The following is a 17,519-nucleotide window of genomic DNA, read 5'->3' on the forward strand; positions in this document are numbered from 1 at the left end:
CCCTATTATGTATTTATGTGCACGTTAGTTTAAAAGATGTCTTCATGTGTTTTTTTTTGTTTTATAACCAAACGCTTATTCCAGGTGGATTAGAAATGTTAAATTAAAAGATGAAGGGTCATACGGCTGAAACAATACAAAATCGAGAGTCAAATGATACAATAAGCCAAAAGAAAATAGAAAAGTTTGCATGGGGACTTTATGACATGGAAGCTTCCTAGGGTCCTTGCATTTTTGAAATACTTGTAGGTTTTTCTAGAGTGAAGATTAGTCAATCCCATCACTTTATAGTACTGAAAGTAATTTATAAAAAAATTTGGAATAAAGTAGCAATATTTAATGCTTTAAAGCTACGTTTGAGTAAAATAGGAGAAAAAAAATCTCAGGGGAAGATAGTTATGCTAGTAATATATAAGATTATATTGGTGTAAAAGGTTTACAGAATCTTAACATTGTTAACCATGCTTATCTTAAGTAATTAATTATTTTCAAAAAAAAAAGTAATTAATTTGAAATGAAAGTATGTAATTAAATTTATTATCTGCAGAATCAGACAAAATATGAAATATGAGATGTGATATAAGATATAAGATGATAATAGGCATGAGGCAGCCAATTTAGATGATTGATAGGTTTTGTTGACATGAACCACACTTAATTCCCTATTTAAAACTCTTCTTAAAGAAGTGCTATGTGGCCATTAAAAATGAATGGTGCAAAATTAAAGTAAGGAATTTTAAAGAAGCAAATTTAATCTTTACCATGCCATAGTTGTTGCTCTATATAAATATAAAAATGTTCACTTGGTGTATGATATATTTTCTTACTTTTTTGGAAATGGTGGTAAAATGGGCGCATTTATATGTATAGTGGTGAAAATAGAAGGAGAAAGTGAGAATTATAGAAAACACTTTACTTTGGATGAAGAGATTTTGGATAGACAAAATTTATAAATTTTGTACAATCCATATATTTCAACAAAATTCATTCTTGGCATAATAAAAAATTTATAAAAATCTATAAATTTTTAAAATTCAACAATCTTCAAAATCTCTCATTTGATTTTTTCATATAGAACATGAAAAAAAAACCATTATAACAATAATGAATTGTTGTAAATTTTTATTATTCTAAAAAGAACTCTTATAGATATGTCCAATCCTGACACTGAAAATTTTTAGATTATGAATTTTACATTTCATAAATTTAAACTTTGTAAATTTAGTGAAATTCATGGATCTCCGAACCCCTCATCCAAACGGTATCTTTTTCTGTATGCGTGATAAAAGTTCCAATTAAAGGACAAAAAATTTAATATATTAATAATTATTCTTTTTATTCTACTAATTAATGATCTTTTTTAATTATTATTAAATTTAAAATGAGCAACTATTTTAATAAAAAATTAAATATTAAGAAAAAAAACAAAGAGAGTAGTTGATATTGAAAAACAGATGAAAAGATAATCCAATTAAAAAAAATATGTTGGAAAAGATGAAAAAAAATATCAGCTATCGGTGATTGAAAAATATCATAATTTTACTTATCAATTCGGTCACTGGATATAATATTTATTTTTCACAAAAATTTATCTTCTTTTAATTTCCAAGTACTCCCTCCGTTTCATTCTAGTTGAAAAAATTTCAATTACACATTATTTAAGAAATTTTAGTAAGATTACTTTTATATCCTCACATTATATTAAATGCATCACAACTTTTTAAAAATATGTTTTCTAAATGCATTAATTGAAGAGGGTAAAAAGAAAAAATAGTGTAAAAAGTATTCTATAAATAGTAATTGTCAATTAAAATGGGACATCTAAAATAAAAAATATGTTCAATTAGAATGAGACGGAGGGAGTATTAAAGAAGAGTCCACAAGGGACTTTAGTTTGGTAATTTTGCTACGGGCCAATAGTTTGTATTTATAAAAAAAAAAAGTGGTAACTGAGATATGGTCTGTGATTGAACATGACCCACCACTAGCCAGTAAGTGATTGCCACAAACAAATAAAATCTATATATTATATAATTGAGAGGACCAACAGAGCTCTCTCATTGATTCTCACCAAATAGAGAATTCTTATGAGTTCCCACTTTTATTAAACTACTTATATAAATAATTTTTTTAATTGATTATATTATAATTTTAAAAGCAAAATCTTTGCCTAATAATTCTCTAAAAAAACAAATTATAAACAGTAAATACACATGTGAATCAGTAATTTTAACTGCTTATTTTTATTAGATTAGTTTTAAGAGTTTTGATTTATATAAACTCATTATATATACAAGCTATTTAGTTAAATGAGGTTTTAATTTTTATTAATAACCTTTTTACGGCAATAAACTACTGATATAATTTTGTACAGACTTTAAAGATATATACACTATTGATTTTTGAAAAAAAAAATTATTAATGTATATTTTTATTGTAAATATTATAGATTAAGTAAAATTATCATCATCACTTTTCTATCTAAGTGATCAAATCTGAATTGGTAGTTTCCCTTATTGCATTAATTCTTAGAGTCCATTATAGAGATTCAATAAATTAAATCTCTAAAATGAGTCTCCAAAATTAATTCAAATTTAATTTTAAAATTGTCAAACTCTTTATTTAAAATAATTTTTAAATACCTACAAAAAACTTATAAAATATTAAATTTAAGAAAATAAAGAAAGATAGATATCGCCGAAGATTTTTTTGGTGGTTTTTAATATAAAATTAATTTAAATTTTTTTTCTTTTCATTTTGCTTACCGAGTTGTTGGATTAAAAAACAAATTGATAGTAAGTAATAACAATGAAAACGGCCGCAATCTATTTGGCCAAAATCATGTATTCAAGTCGAGTAGATAAACATCATACAAAACATCATACAAATAACATTCCATATATTTGTACTGTTAAATTCATCTTTCCTTTTTAATTTAGACATATCTGTACTATATTGCATTAACGAGGAAAGTTTATCATTAAGGTTCCTTTATTTATCTTATCTTATTCATTTTTTCCATTTTCACATTAATAATTAATACAGACTTTATGATATAAAATAATGAGTACCGTAAAGTATCATACATTGAAATCTTTGATTCATCTAATTTTTTCAATTTGATTATTACTAATTCACCTAAGCAAGCGAGTGTTGAGATTGTGGTGTATGTGTGTGTGTATATATATATATATATATGGCTTAATTGCTTAAAAAACCTCCACCTTGCATTTTATTTTCGTTTATACCCTGACCTTGTAAAAACACCATTTGTACCCAATTTTGAATTTTTATGTTTCATCTCTACCCAAAAGCATTAAATTGTACTTTTTTCATTTAAAAAAAAGTGTAAAACAATCCTTCATTTTTGACTTATATACTAATTAGATATTAATGTTATTAATAGTACAAAAATACCATTTTCTACAAAAAAATTAAAAATAATAATAATTTTTTAAAAAAATATTTCCGATTTTTTTTTTAATTTTTTTAATTTTTTTAAAAATTAGTTCCGAAAAAAAATTAAAATTAAAAATAATAATTATTTTTTATTTTTTTATTTATAAAATTAAAAAAATTAATTAATTATTTGGATGTATTTGATTATTTTTTAAGTTTAAGAATTTATTTGTATTTTTTAAAATAGAAAAAAGTATGTTTTAAACTCTTTTCCAAATGAAAAGAGTACAATTTAATGCTTTTGGGTAGGGATGAAACATAAAAACCCAAAATTGGGTACAAATGGTGTTTTTACAAGGTCAGGGTATAAACGAAGAAAAAATGCAAGGTGGAGGTTTTTTAAGGAATTAAGCCTATATATATATACCATATAATTTAATCTGCCTGAGTAAGCGAATTTAATTATGTAAGAAGAATTTTGATTCGTGCTTCTAGATATGTAAATTATATTAAAACTATAGAAACTCCAATATTATCTTTATTACAAATTTAATAATGTTCATATAGTTAAAAAAACATCATAAAAAATTATCACTTTAGACGTTTTGTCGTTTTAATCATGCCGTTTAAAAATCGTCATTTTCATACACCAACTGTCATTTTTTTCAAATCGATACACCGAGTGAAAATCCGGTGAAAATAGTTGAGTTGAAACCAGATAGTGACATGTCAGAACGAATCGGATAGTGACACGTCATCAATTTTCACCGGATTTTAAAACGATATATCGGTTTGAAAAAACCAGTAATTAGTGTATGAAAATGACAATCTTCTAAAGGCGTGATTAAAATAACAAACCGTGTAAAGTTTGTAAATTTTTATATTATCCTAAAGACCAATTTTTTTTATAGTTTTCATGTCATTTGAATCATATGTTACAATTAATAATTTAAAAGCTTACCCTTTACGATGTAAAAGAAATTTTGTTATCAATTGCAGAGAAGATAAACTTATTTAAAAATATTAAAAATATCATTTATTTACTTTAAACATGTTATTCGAATTCTACGTTAAAAGTCAAAACAAAAACTTGCCTTTTATAATATAAAATTGGATTTTATTATTAATTATATAAAAGAGAATGCTTCATCACAAGAAGAAATTGAAAAAAAAATACTGAGAAATACATAATGGTTTTTGGAGAGATCGGTCCAAATATCCAATTAATATATTTTATAGAAGTGAAAAATTTAAAAATAAATAAAATATAAATATGTTATTTCATTGAAATATCATATTAAACTAATTCAGGATCAAATATACCAAAGGTAAAAAAAGTATTTTGGAGAGATCAATCCAAAAATCTAACAAAAGGAATTTAGAAGTGATTTTTTTTTAAATATAGACATTTTATTTTATAAACATATCAATTATTAGAATTAATCTAAAACAGAATAAACAAAATACAAAAAAATTAAGAATTTTTATTATACAATTTTATTAGTTTTAAAGATAATGTAAAATTTTATTTTATTTTTAGATCCAATTTTATCTACAATTAGTTGTATTAATAATGTATAGAAAATAATCAATTACCATTCATGGTAGTTAAATTCCAAATAATATTTAATATAAAATATTTTTACCTAAATAAAATAAATATAAAATAAATTTTGATATAATTATTTTAATATAATAATATTATATTTATCGCGCGCAATTGCGCGGGTATTCGACTAGTAGAGAAATAGTTTAGAGATAGGTGGTGGTGACTGCGATGAAAAAGACTTTGAATTAAATGTAAAATCATGCTCGGTGTACATCATATTGAAATAAATTTAATTAAGAAAAATTAAGAAAATTACTTTTTTTAACTGAATTATATATAAGTTGAACTGCAATCGAATCAACTGAATTTTATTAATATTAGTTTTAAAAATATAATACTATTTTTTATGTTAGTTCTTCATTATATACATTTTAAGAAACAGTTTAAATATTTTAAAAAGTCATACAAACAATTTAAATATTTTAAAAAGTCATACAAACAATTTAAATATTTTAAAAAGTCATAATAAAATATTTAAAAAAAAATCAAGGACTTACTCTTTAGACTCCATAAAATCTAACCAAAATGAACCAAAAAAATCGGTTCGGAAAAACAATATTCTAATTACACAAATCTCAATTAATGAGTATTCTTTCCACTAAGCTACTGCAGGTTATCGTCATATTCGCAACAAATTATATATATATATATATATATATATATATATATTGTAATATTAGTTTTCGATTAAATTTGATATTTTAAAACAAAAATCAATCCAAACTAAATTATACTTTAGTTCAATAAGATTTAAAAATCAATTTCAGCTTGTTCTTAAACACCCACATCTCACATCTTTAATAAGTGTTTATCACATACATTGATTGTGTCATGTCATATTTACAACAAGCCAATAAGTATTTGTGATATGAAATTTTTTCATTTTTATTTAACTTTTTTGATATTAATTATTTCACATAACTAACGCATTATTAATGTGTTGTCCGAATGACTTGCCGCAACGGTTACGTGCTACTCCCTCTGTCCCGTAAAGATAGAAAAAGTATTCATTTTACAAGAATTAAGAAAATAGTTATTTATAGGTAATTTGTGATAATTTGTCTAAATTACCCTTTGTACTTTATTAGTTATGTACATTTCCCAAAGCCACTCTACTAATTAAAGCACTTACAACTCATTTGTTTATCTTTTCAAAATATGCATTTAATGTTTTATAATAAGCATATAGGGGTATTTTAATAATTTTTGACTTAACTAACTCTATTTTTTCTATTTTTATGGGAGAAAAAAAGGTGGTACTTTTTCTATCTTTATGGGACGGAGGGAGTATAATTTTTCCTCCAATAATGTACGAGGCTAAGCATCAGAAGGCAAGGCATCAGAATAAAGTACGGCCTTACATGACCAAACACATGCCTTTTTCCAGGTTATACACGTGGCAATGTGGTAGAGGATATTATAAAACAAACTATGAAGAGATAATGATGTTTAACAAGTGCTACAGCCAATCACTTTTTAAGAAAGAGCCAAACGAAGGTATCATTGGCTTTAAAAGGTGCCATTTCATTGGGTTTTTGTGTACTATGAATTACAAATTCTATACTTTGATCAGAAATGATAATGTATATATATAGTAGGGTGGTTTCTAGAGTTATTTTCTAAAAGTCATTTTTTTTATTTTAGAAGTTTAGATACAACTATATAATATAACACAAATATAACTTTGTATATCTTACTTTTAAAGACTTTAATTTTTCCTAGTACAATTTTCGCATAATCATTTAAAACTACTCTATTTTTTTATTTTTTATTTATAACATCACTTTTCAAAATCCTCAGTTTTATGATAAAAATCCAAACTGAAATAATATAAAACAAATTAAAAGATATATTTGAACTTTTTCCATTTCAATTTAAACTGAAAACTGATTAATAGGAAAAATTAGAGATTTTAAAAGGTGAAGTCATAAACAAAAAAAAATGAAAAATGTGGAGTATTTTAGATAATTAACCCTATAATTTATGATTGAACTTTTATAAATAAATCTTAAAAAATAGCATTACTCATAAAATTTTATCATATACAAAAAAAATATATTAGATAACAAAAATAAAAAGGATAAATAAATAATTCAAGGACGTTAACATAAATTTCTAAAAAATTATAAAATGGAGTATAATTATTTATAAATAAAAAAATAAAATAAAAACACCATATTGTGTGCTAAAACTTTTAAATTTTCCGATTAAATAGATATTATAAATTGCTAAAGAGGCGTTTGGTTCAAAGTTAGAATGAGATGACAATATGAATGAGAATGAGAATGTTTATTTTTTTTTTATTTTTTTGGTTTAATAAATTAGTGTAGGAATGAAAATGAAAAATAATTTAACTTTTTATTTTTATTAATATATAATATTAAATAAAATTACATAATAAATAAAAAAATATAATTCTCTTATTGTTGTTAAATGTTTAAAAAATAATTTTCTTAATAAAATATATATCATACCCTTTCTATTAAATAGTTTTATTATTAAATCATATCTTATTAATTTATTCAATTTCTACAAAAATAAAATGTTCATTCCCATGAGTAAGGAGAAATGGTTGGTTATTATTGAACAAGAAATCACATTTAAGAGAATTTTGATAAAATAAATACAAACAGTGAGAATACTTTATTCTCATTTCCATCCTCATTTCAAAAAAAAAAAAAAAACTCTTTATTTTTTTCACAAACCAAATGCCTCCTGAAAGTAAATCAATATGCCCAATTGCCAACTCAAACATTTTGGTTCTACCTTCAGAATGCTCACAAAACTCGGCTACGATATTTCCAAAATATCAAAAGGAATCATACAATACATTACTCCATGTCAGTATTTTTATTTTTTTCCTTGAATCGTATGTGGAATAGAATCAATACAATAATTACAGATTTATGAGGAAAGATACTCATAATTGAAACAAAACTGTAATTTACAACAAGCAAGAATTACAAATAGAAAATGAAATTAATGGGTGATTGTCAGAATATCAATTTGTAGTCACTTGGACTTCTTAGACTTGATCTCAGCAGCAGCCGTTTTAACAGCAGACTTAGCCAGGGTGGTCGGTTTTAGAGAATTTTTTGGGTTGAATGCCTTTCTAATCTTAAATGCAGCCCATGCTGTGCCAAATGCATGCCCTGCAGCACCAAGACTCTCATTTGTAGCCTCAGCTGCTTCTTCACCATATCTGCAACATCAACATCCAATTTGATAAATATAACTTTCCTTCATTTACAAGATTAAAACACAGGAGGTTAAATTAAAATCGTGTTTCTTGTATGAACAGCAAGCAGTTACAACCAGAATAACAAACAACAAACATATTTTGCAGCATAGAAGCACACGAGAACTATCTCTACTTATTTCTCCTTAGTTGCTGCTTGTATCTTTTCAGTGAAATACTAATGATTAGTTCATTGGTAATAGTCCAAGTTGGTCATTTAGGAAGTTTCACAAATAGGAAGAAGGTCGAACATGAAAGTGAAAGTATTCAACCACTGTAATCGCCCGAACCCATGAACAAAAGAGAATAAAATCCATCGAAACAGTTCTACAGCAGTATAAACTGTTATATTTTTGCAGTTTGCAATACTTTTGCAGTAGCGCAGTATATTCACATAACAAAAACTACCTACCTTTTGCTTTTAATTATACATATATGCACATCAATCTAAAACGAATACCTGCAACTAAACAGTAAGCACCTACTGGGTTATAAAGTGGTATTGCAGATGTGAACCTATCAATTGGTATTATCGCCAACTTATGAAGGTAAACTAAAGATGCCAGCATTAAGTGCCCAACATCCTCTAAAAGATTCACGAGGCTCGTAGTCATATGCCCCTCAACATGATTATCAACTTCCATAAGGCTCATATGTCTATTGGGATTACGTTTGATTCCTTCTCAGTTAAATGTATTCTGAGATCAATTGCCACAAATTCCCAGCACATATTTCTCAAATTGTATAGATACAATTTTCGAAATATCCCTTTTTTATTCCTTTTGCTTTGTTCTCCTTCCGATTCTCCTTTCCGTGGGAGAAACAGTTGAATACCACTCAATTAATTTATTTTGTTCATCGACTTATTTGCCACACAAGTTTCAACTGATCAGCATCAAATAAAACTATACCTGTGGTTGACGAGTTCAGTTGTCACATTAGATGATGTTGACATGACATTCCGTCCAGCTACTTCAACAGCGTCACACACCTTGTCTATTTTACAAAAAAGAGACAGTAAGTATGATTAGCATATTAAATTAACCAATAATGTTCCAATCACGATAGATTGCAAGCAAAGAGCATGTTTAATCTGCAAAAAATTGACTGCGATATAAAGTATTGCATGAACAACACTGAACAAATTCACTATCAGAAAGACAGGGAAATGGAAAGTAATGGGTATCACCAAATGCTGATGAAGAATGACATGGCGAAAAAATTATATAGTCATAGACTTAAAATGAATAGATCTAACAGCTAAAGCACAGTCCATATCTACATTTTAGGTTTTACTATAACTACTTGAAATGTGTTTGGATAACAACTTACATATATGCCAGCCCATACTCCATAGGCTATCTAAAGGTTGACATAACTCCCACCATTATGAATATGAACATCTCTAAAGCAACAGCATATCTGACTATCAAAGATTTCTGGATCCAAATCGTTTACGTCATGAACTATAATCAGCACAGGTCTTGTTGCTGTTACTATTCAGTGGGAATTAACTAAGGATAATTGGAAATAGCAACCGAGAGTCTGATCACATATACAGAAGTCAAATTGGTTTCAACAAGAAAATTAATGCAATAAATTTTTTGCTCATCTTTCATCAGTCAAGATCAATTATTCCCAGAAATTCAATGTAAAAAGTTTTTTATATGTTACTTCATATTCAAAACAAAAGCAGATCAACGAGAAAAGGCTAAAGAATAGAACGGTAAAGCATATTCAAGAACATGATTCAGTCAATTAGCAACTTAAATTAGGCTAAGAGGGTAGACATACTAAATCCATCCAGAGATGCAAGAATGATTTCCCCTGGTAATAGTCCGAAGAATTTCCTTCCCACTTTTGAGTTTGCAACTGAGCTAGTGAAAAATCCAGAGACTTTCAACACCCCAGAGAGAACCCCGATGGCTACTTTTTCTGTCATTTTTGTCATCCTTTTAACTCTGCATACATAATAAAATCAGTACAATTACAACACACTTGCTTAAAAATCATCTAAGTTCCTACAATAAAACACGCAAGTAACAACAAAAGCACCTTCTAATCCTCTTCATAGTATCAGGGCTAATCTCGGACTTCGATGTAGGACTCATCCTCTTCTTAAAAACCTCATTCCCTCTTTGAAGCCTATCAACAGTAACATCACCACACCACAAAATCCCCTTGATCAAATGCCCCGAACCAGCGGCAATAACCTTAGCAGCACTCCCACTATAATCCTCAACATTAGGAGCTAAAGTAGTCCAATAAGCTGCACATTTCCCTTCCATAGTCTCCTTCTTCTCTTGCTGCTTCAAATCCCCGGGCGAAGTCTCCCTCACTGCCAAAGCATCAAACAAACCCTCCTCCCCCTTCCCTTTTGCAACTTTCTGAACCGAAAAACAACTATAAGCTTCTAAAACTTCATCAAACTCCTTCACTAACATCTCTTGTCCTTTGGACGCTATAGTCAAACCATAGTTCAACATTTCACTAGAATCATTCTTATTCTTACTCTTACTCTTATTATTATTATTATCTTCCTCATCATCGCTCGAATCGGAGCTACATTTATCGTGTTCATTCGGAAACTTTAAAGAAAAGAAATAATGTGAGTCATCAAGCTTAACTGAGGCGGAATCCTTTGTTAACGGCCATTGGATTTCGTCAGAAACTCGAGCCAGCACAGCCACGACATTATCCCCTTGGCGAAGACGGACGATTGAGAGATCGCCGCAAGCGAGTTCGACACTGTAATTTTTGTCAATCAGATTCAGGAGAGCTCCGGGGATTTTGATTAGAACTTCTTCAGTCGCTACCGGAGGAGCCGACGGAGCGCGTGGATTGTGTGGCTGTTGTTGGTGGAGATCGGGGAACAGATTTTCAACGAGGTCTTTCATATCGATTGTAGGGTAAAGATTTGGTGAAGTGGAGGATTGAGGAGCATTGTAATTAGGGTTTGTTTGGATTACTTCTGGATATAAGGATTGTTTGGGTTTAATTTTTTCAGATTCCATTTGTGAGATGATTAGGAGAAAGCGAATGCGATAAGGAATATGAGTTATTTTTTTGGGTTGGATTGAAAATGAAAAGAGAACGGTTATGGCGGTTGAGATAATTAAAGATGGTGATGAGTGTGGAATACACGCTTGCGATGAGTTGTTGGAAATTTTCGAGTAGGATTGCGCGTGATTTTTGAATTTTTTTAGAATTTAGTCATTTCTGGATCCTTAATATATCAGTTTCATGTCAACTTTACTTAGAAAAATGACAAATTAAAGTTTAAATGACTACTCCAAATTAGTCTATAAAGCCAAGCAAAAAGAAAACAAAAAATTTCATAGAAAGGTGAATTCAAAATCAACACAAAAGAAGCATACTGCATATATTAGAATAGCAAAATAAGAACTTAAGTAAAGCCTTGCATATGCAATGCCTTCGGTCATCTTCAACGGATCATGGATGAAAGCCGATTAGAAGATCTTAAATAAACGATAGATTCAAATTTACCCTCCCTCTGTGTTTCTCCAACTCTTTTTTCCTCAATATCATACCAAACAAGTCTTATTTTGCTATAGCTCACATACAGTTCCAACAATATTTGAGAGCCATTTTCAGAATATCCCAAAGGCCTCATCTCCCGAATACCAAGATTCATAAATGTAGCAAAAGGAATTGAAAAGAGTTTAGTCCAAGACTCCTTAACCCCATATTCTTTCATAACCCAAACATCAAAATCCAGTCCTTGATTTCCATAGTTAGCACATAAGCATAGCCACGTTCCCAACAAACTGATGTTGATATAACAATCAGATGCAGAATAATCCGGCTGGGGCAGCTCTCGCAACTCATCAGTCCCCACATCATAAGCCAAAATCACCCTCTTTTTTCTCGTTGAATCGTCGAATCTACAAACTACCCAATGCAAAGCTCCCCCAGTATGCACTCCCATAAAATAGTTATAATAGTAAGTTTTATTGTCAATTAAGTAAGGTATTTCAAACACTTTCGTCTCTCTTTTTTTCACAAGATAGATGACCAATCTCACTATAGCGGATGTTTCGACAATTCCGACAATCTTATAATCATTAGTAACATTATCATATCCGAAACCATAACCGGTCATCTCGCCATAATAATCACACTTGAAAACTTCATCATCCTGCTCAAAGAAAAAAATGGGCAAAGTACCTGAAATGAACATCTGTTCTTGAGTTGATGGATTGATGATTACTGCACTATATGTTCGTTGCAGTAGACAAACCAAACCATTGCAAGAACCAACTAAGAACCCATGATGCAGCATCATCTGCCGATAAGACAAATTCGGTTTGCAGAGCCAACTTTCTTTGATGTACAGAGAGAAATTGGTGTTGGCGCCGCTAGGGTAATCTATATGTTGTTTGATGAAATCTGGTTCATCAATCATGGCCCGCCATTGTTTGGAGACGCACCTGCAACGAAGGATGGTGGGTACTTGACATCGTTTCAGGATTTTGACGATAACTTGAGGAGGAAAATGATCAGACATTGCTGTAAGAAAATTAATGAGGAGTGTAGAGAAGATGAGATAGGAAAGTTGAAGAAAATGAAATATTTATAGCAGATTCTGGAAAAAGGCTGATCAATTGGGCGTGACCTTTCCACATTCCAAGGACGACAAGTGCCGTTGGAAGGGGAAACGATTCGCGCCCTACTTAAATCAAGTAATCAGCTATTCGCTAATTCGGTACCCAATACCATTCGGCTAATTGGGTGGGTTATAAGTGGATATGGATGATAGGACCTAGAGTAATTTATTACCATAATTCATTCAAATTTTTTTTTATGGGGTATTCATGTTTTTTTTTATCTAATTCATTATAATCCCAATTCACCAATCTTTATCAATTTGGTTCGTTAAATTTATAAGTTTCAAAATTTATTTTCAAAAACAAATAAAAATTCAAAATTATAATTTATAAAAATAAATGTTTATTTTATTTTTATGATAAATCACTCGAACATTTTTTTGATTTGTTTTATTAAATTTTCAATTGTAATAAAATTATTTCAATCATAACATATTAGTTTTTATAAAATTAGATAAATAATTTATTTAAGTTTTATAAAAAATTTATCAGTTAAGGAAAAATATTTTTTATTAACTTGATAATTTATTTATTGTTTACTTTTTTTAGATATAATTATCAAAACTCCCAAAATTCATAAATCAAACTATTAAAATTATTTGTAGAGAAATTTTAATTGATTTAGTTATAATTATGCATTTGTCAATAATTTATATTTTTATTGCCCAGATGATTTTTTAGACATATATTTGATCAAATAGTCAATATTGTAAAATTAAAAAAAAATACTGTTACTGGCGTTTTGCGTTTTCGTAAAAACCGTAACAAGTGTGTGAATGCGGGCGTGCCAGGAAGTAGATTCCAAATTGTGAACTTAACTTCTGAAAAAGCGATTGGGGTTTGGTTAACCTTATTACAAGTACTCCAAAAAAAGTAATGCTGAGAACTTGAATGAAAACAAAGAAATTCAATCGTAAAGTTCTTTACTGATTTGAATATTGAGAATACAGAGTGTTTGTGAGTTTTTGCCTTTGGGCTGGTTTTTGTTGGATTTGATCGGGGGTCAAAATTGTTCTGCTTCCTTCTTATTTATAGCCCTTTGAAAATTATTGCTTGAGTTCTACTCTTCAACTGTCCACTATCTCCACTTTTAGAACTGCCTTCTATAAAGAACACGTGGGTTTCTGGCTTTTGGGCTTTTTAACTTTCATCATCAATATGGGCTTCTGGGCTTCTAATCTTGGACATGGACTTCTAACCTCTAAAATTTAATGTTTTAAACTTCTGAAGTTGTGTTGCTTCGACCTTCAAAATTTAACCTCTGAAATCATTTTCTGGTCAAAGGTCTAATTTTGGTTAAAACCTCTGAAATTCATAGTCAAACCTCTGAGATTCACCTCTGTCAAAGTTTAAATAAATTAATCTTCTCAAAGGTCCAATTTGGTCAAACCTCTGAAATTAATAGTCAAATCTCTGAGATTGATAGTCGAACCTCTGAAATTAATAGTCAAACCTCTGAGATTCACCTCTGTCAATGGTCAAATGAATTAATCTTCTCAAAGGTCCAATTTGGTCAAACCTCTGAAATTAATAGTCAAACCTCTGAGATTAATAGTCGAACCTCTGAAATTCACATCTGTCAAATGCATTAATCTTCTCGAATCTTCTGAAATCAACCTTTGAAATTATCCACGTAGCTTTTCTATTCTTTTAAAAGAATATGGGCTTTTATGGCCTTTTGGCCATATTTTTAATTTTGGTGTAAACAAATACTTTGCTTTTTTTATACTCTATGAGGTTTTTTAAACCGGTTGCAATTATAAAACAACACCTTTAAAACCTTACACATTTAACCTAATCTCTACTCAAGTCGTGTAGGTTCCACTACTAGTAAACAGTCGATTAGCGATATATTTCACGCTAAAATCATTTTCACCGACGAATTTAGCTACGTATTTGAATTCTGTCGCTAATTTTTTTAAAATTTGCGCGAAATTTTTTACTTTCTCGCTACAAAGATTTGTGGCAAGTTAGTTAGTGATGGATGAAGTCCATTGCTAAACGTGTTTAGTGACGGAAAAATTCATCGCTAAATGGCTATTTTTTAGTAGTGTTCTTGTGGGAGACAAACTTTAACCTCAAGTTTTAAACGGTTTAAACCCACAATCCCATTAAAGTCAGAATAGTGTTTTACAAACTCTCATGCCAATTTGAGGTCCTGATGAAGAAGTACAATGTGTACCACCTGATGTTCACTCCGTATCATTTCTAAACATGCAGACAAGTTAAAGTTTTAAATCGAGAGTTGAAGAGAATTTTGAAGAAGGCAGTGAATGAGACACGCAAAGATTAGTCCTTAAAGTTAGACGATGCTTTATGGGCATATCATGCGGTCTTCAAATCGTCACTTGGTATGTCTCCTTTTCAGATTGTGCATGGGAAAACGAGTCACCTTCCGGTTGAGTTAGAGCACAAGGCTACTGGGCTATCAAAACAGCTAGTAAATTTTTATCTAAAGGTTGCGGGGGGGGGGGGGGATGATTGATTCAATTGAATGAGTTGGATGAATTCTAGCTCACGACGTACGAGAACGCCAAGTTCTACAAGGAAAAAACGAAGCGTTGGCATGATGTTCATATTGCCCCCAAAAGTCTTAGAAGTGGGATTCTTCGTGTTGCTATACAACTCTTGACTGAGGTTGTTTCCGAGCAACCTTAAGTTCCGAAGGAGTGTCTCTTTCAAAGTTCGAAATGTGGCGAGTCACGGTGTACTGGAATTGGAGAACTCGAAGAGGTTAAATGCTTAAGGTCATCAGACATTGTTGCCAGCCATATCTTGGACCTTTGACGGATCAAGTGATTGAGCAAGTCTATCTCACCACTCCTCCATTAGTCTCATGGATTGACGGTCGAGCTTTTGACCAAAAATAAGAGCACTCGAAAGGCAATCCCGAGAGGTTTGATTTCTTTTTACACTTGCTTTAGTTTTGTTGTTTATTTTATTATACTTTATGTGTTTATTTTTCATATTTTTGTTCAATTCAAGTGACTCTCAGGAAGCCTGAAAACAATCTAAGTCTGATTCTTAGAGTAGATTGTCTTTGTAGAGAAGCTTTGTTGTGTCTTTGATGTACAAAGAGTAATTGGTGTTGGTGCTGATAGAATAATCTGTGTGATGTTTGATGAAATCAGGGTCATCAATTATGCTTCGCCATTGTTTTGATATGCACCTGCAACGAAGAACGGTGTCTACTTGACATCTACTCAGAATTTCGACGACAACTTCCTGAGGAATATGATCCGACATTTTGTCAGTGAAGTTTGGTGGATAACTTATAAGAAGGCAGAGAAAAAGAAGATTCCATGACATGAGAAAGGTTTCAAAGAAAGTGAAATATTTATAGTTCATAAATAAACTTTGAAAATGTCTACACATTCCAAGAACCAGAAGGTACCGTTAGAAGGGTAAGTGATTAGCCTTCTACTTGAATAAAGAGATTGACACTTTGCTGATTTGGTACCCATTCGGCTAGTTCTATTAACATAGATAATTGGGTGACGTCTACATGAAAAAAGAGTAATAAATGATTAATTGTTCATTAATAACGCATTTAAAAATTACTTATATTGGTATTCATATTTACTTTATCTAATTTAACCCTAACCCTAATCTACCCATTTATCTAATTAATTTTAATTCATATTAAACAATTTCTTTTAAAATTTACAGTATAATTATGTAGAGACAGGAAAAAATGGGTTTTAGAAGAAACAAACACCAAAATGAAGAACAAACAAGACTACAAAACATGTTTATGGAACAAAATTAAGTTACAAAAATGGTGTGCTTATTTAGAGGCTAGATTATTTTGGAGTTTCAGGAAATTACCATGGAAATCTAGAAAAATGCAACAAACAGCATAAACCCAAAGAGGCAAGCTGCAAAAGAATATGGATGATGGGTGCTACTACAAGACCATTGAATTCGCTCAAAAGCCCCACAAATAAGGTATCTCTCCCTTGTGACGTTTTATTTCTGTCGCAAAAAACATTATGCAAATTTGGTCCCTAATAATAACTATCAGCGAAATAAACAAGCAGCGACAGCCACTTGGGCAATCTCCACACGAAAATGTTGCACCATACCAATCCAAAATAATTGCAGCAAAGCAGAAGATGGCAAGTGCCAAGCAAAACAGAAGGTGTTTTCCGGGAAACTCCTGAAAAATTCCTGATTAGATCCAACACTTACCTTGATGTCTCATTTTTTGATCAAAAGAACAAAGCCAAACCAAAGATGATAATGGAGATTGAAGATAAACACATACTATCATTAATAATACTAATAACATCTTAATTGGTTAGTAATTAACCTAAAGGAACCATATCAGACAATCTTCAATGAGCATCACTATATCATGACATGTATCTATATTATTTATAGAATTTACTTTACCCTCTACAAAATATAAAGCTAGCTTCGTTTGTTCTGTCCCACCATCAAAAACGGTCATCTCACCACTTCGGAAACCTGAGAAAAATTACATAACCTGAATTAATTCAGTGTTAATACTGTCAAAAAAGAACAACCTCAAATGCGTTGGAATACACAAACATGCATTCTATCATGAAAACTACCAAATTCTACCAACAACTAGCTACTGAGCGAATATAATTTTTATATGAATTTAAAACAAAAAACAGAA

The 17,519-nt window shown here is 29.9% G+C and overlaps 2 protein-coding genes and 1 long non-coding RNA gene across 3 annotated transcripts; all 3 read right to left on the reverse strand.

Moving 5' to 3' along the window:
- Positions 1–7,830: 7,830 nt before the first annotated feature.
- LOC126679055 (protein EARLY-RESPONSIVE TO DEHYDRATION 7, chloroplastic-like) lies at positions 7,831–11,454 on the reverse strand. The gene is made up of 4 exons (XM_050373990.2): positions 10,302–11,454; positions 10,041–10,207; positions 9,158–9,242; positions 7,831–8,210 (listed from the first exon to the last, which is right to left on the reverse strand). The coding sequence occupies exons 1-4, from the start codon at positions 11,258–11,260 to the stop codon at positions 8,021–8,023; spliced, it is 1,401 nt and encodes a 466-aa protein (XP_050229947.1). The 5' UTR covers positions 11,261–11,454; the 3' UTR covers positions 7,831–8,020.
- A 237-nt stretch (positions 11,455–11,691) lies between these two features.
- Positions 11,692–12,774, reverse strand: LOC126678547 (F-box protein CPR1-like). The gene has a single exon (XM_050373442.1). The coding sequence runs from the start codon at positions 12,772–12,774 to the stop codon at positions 11,692–11,694; it is 1,083 nt and encodes a 360-aa protein (XP_050229399.1).
- A 4,174-nt stretch (positions 12,775–16,948) lies between these two features.
- LOC130015370 (uncharacterized) lies at positions 16,949–17,518 on the reverse strand. The gene is made up of 2 exons (XR_008790516.1): positions 17,270–17,518; positions 16,949–17,033 (listed from the first exon to the last, which is right to left on the reverse strand). It is a non-coding gene; the product is annotated as an uncharacterized LOC130015370 (long non-coding RNA).
- Position 17,519: the final 1 nt, after the last annotated feature.

This window comes from Mercurialis annua, linkage group LG4, assembly GCF_937616625.2.
Source record: "Mercurialis annua linkage group LG4, ddMerAnnu1.2, whole genome shotgun sequence".
NCBI lineage: Eukaryota > Viridiplantae > Streptophyta > Magnoliopsida > Malpighiales > Euphorbiaceae > Mercurialis > Mercurialis annua.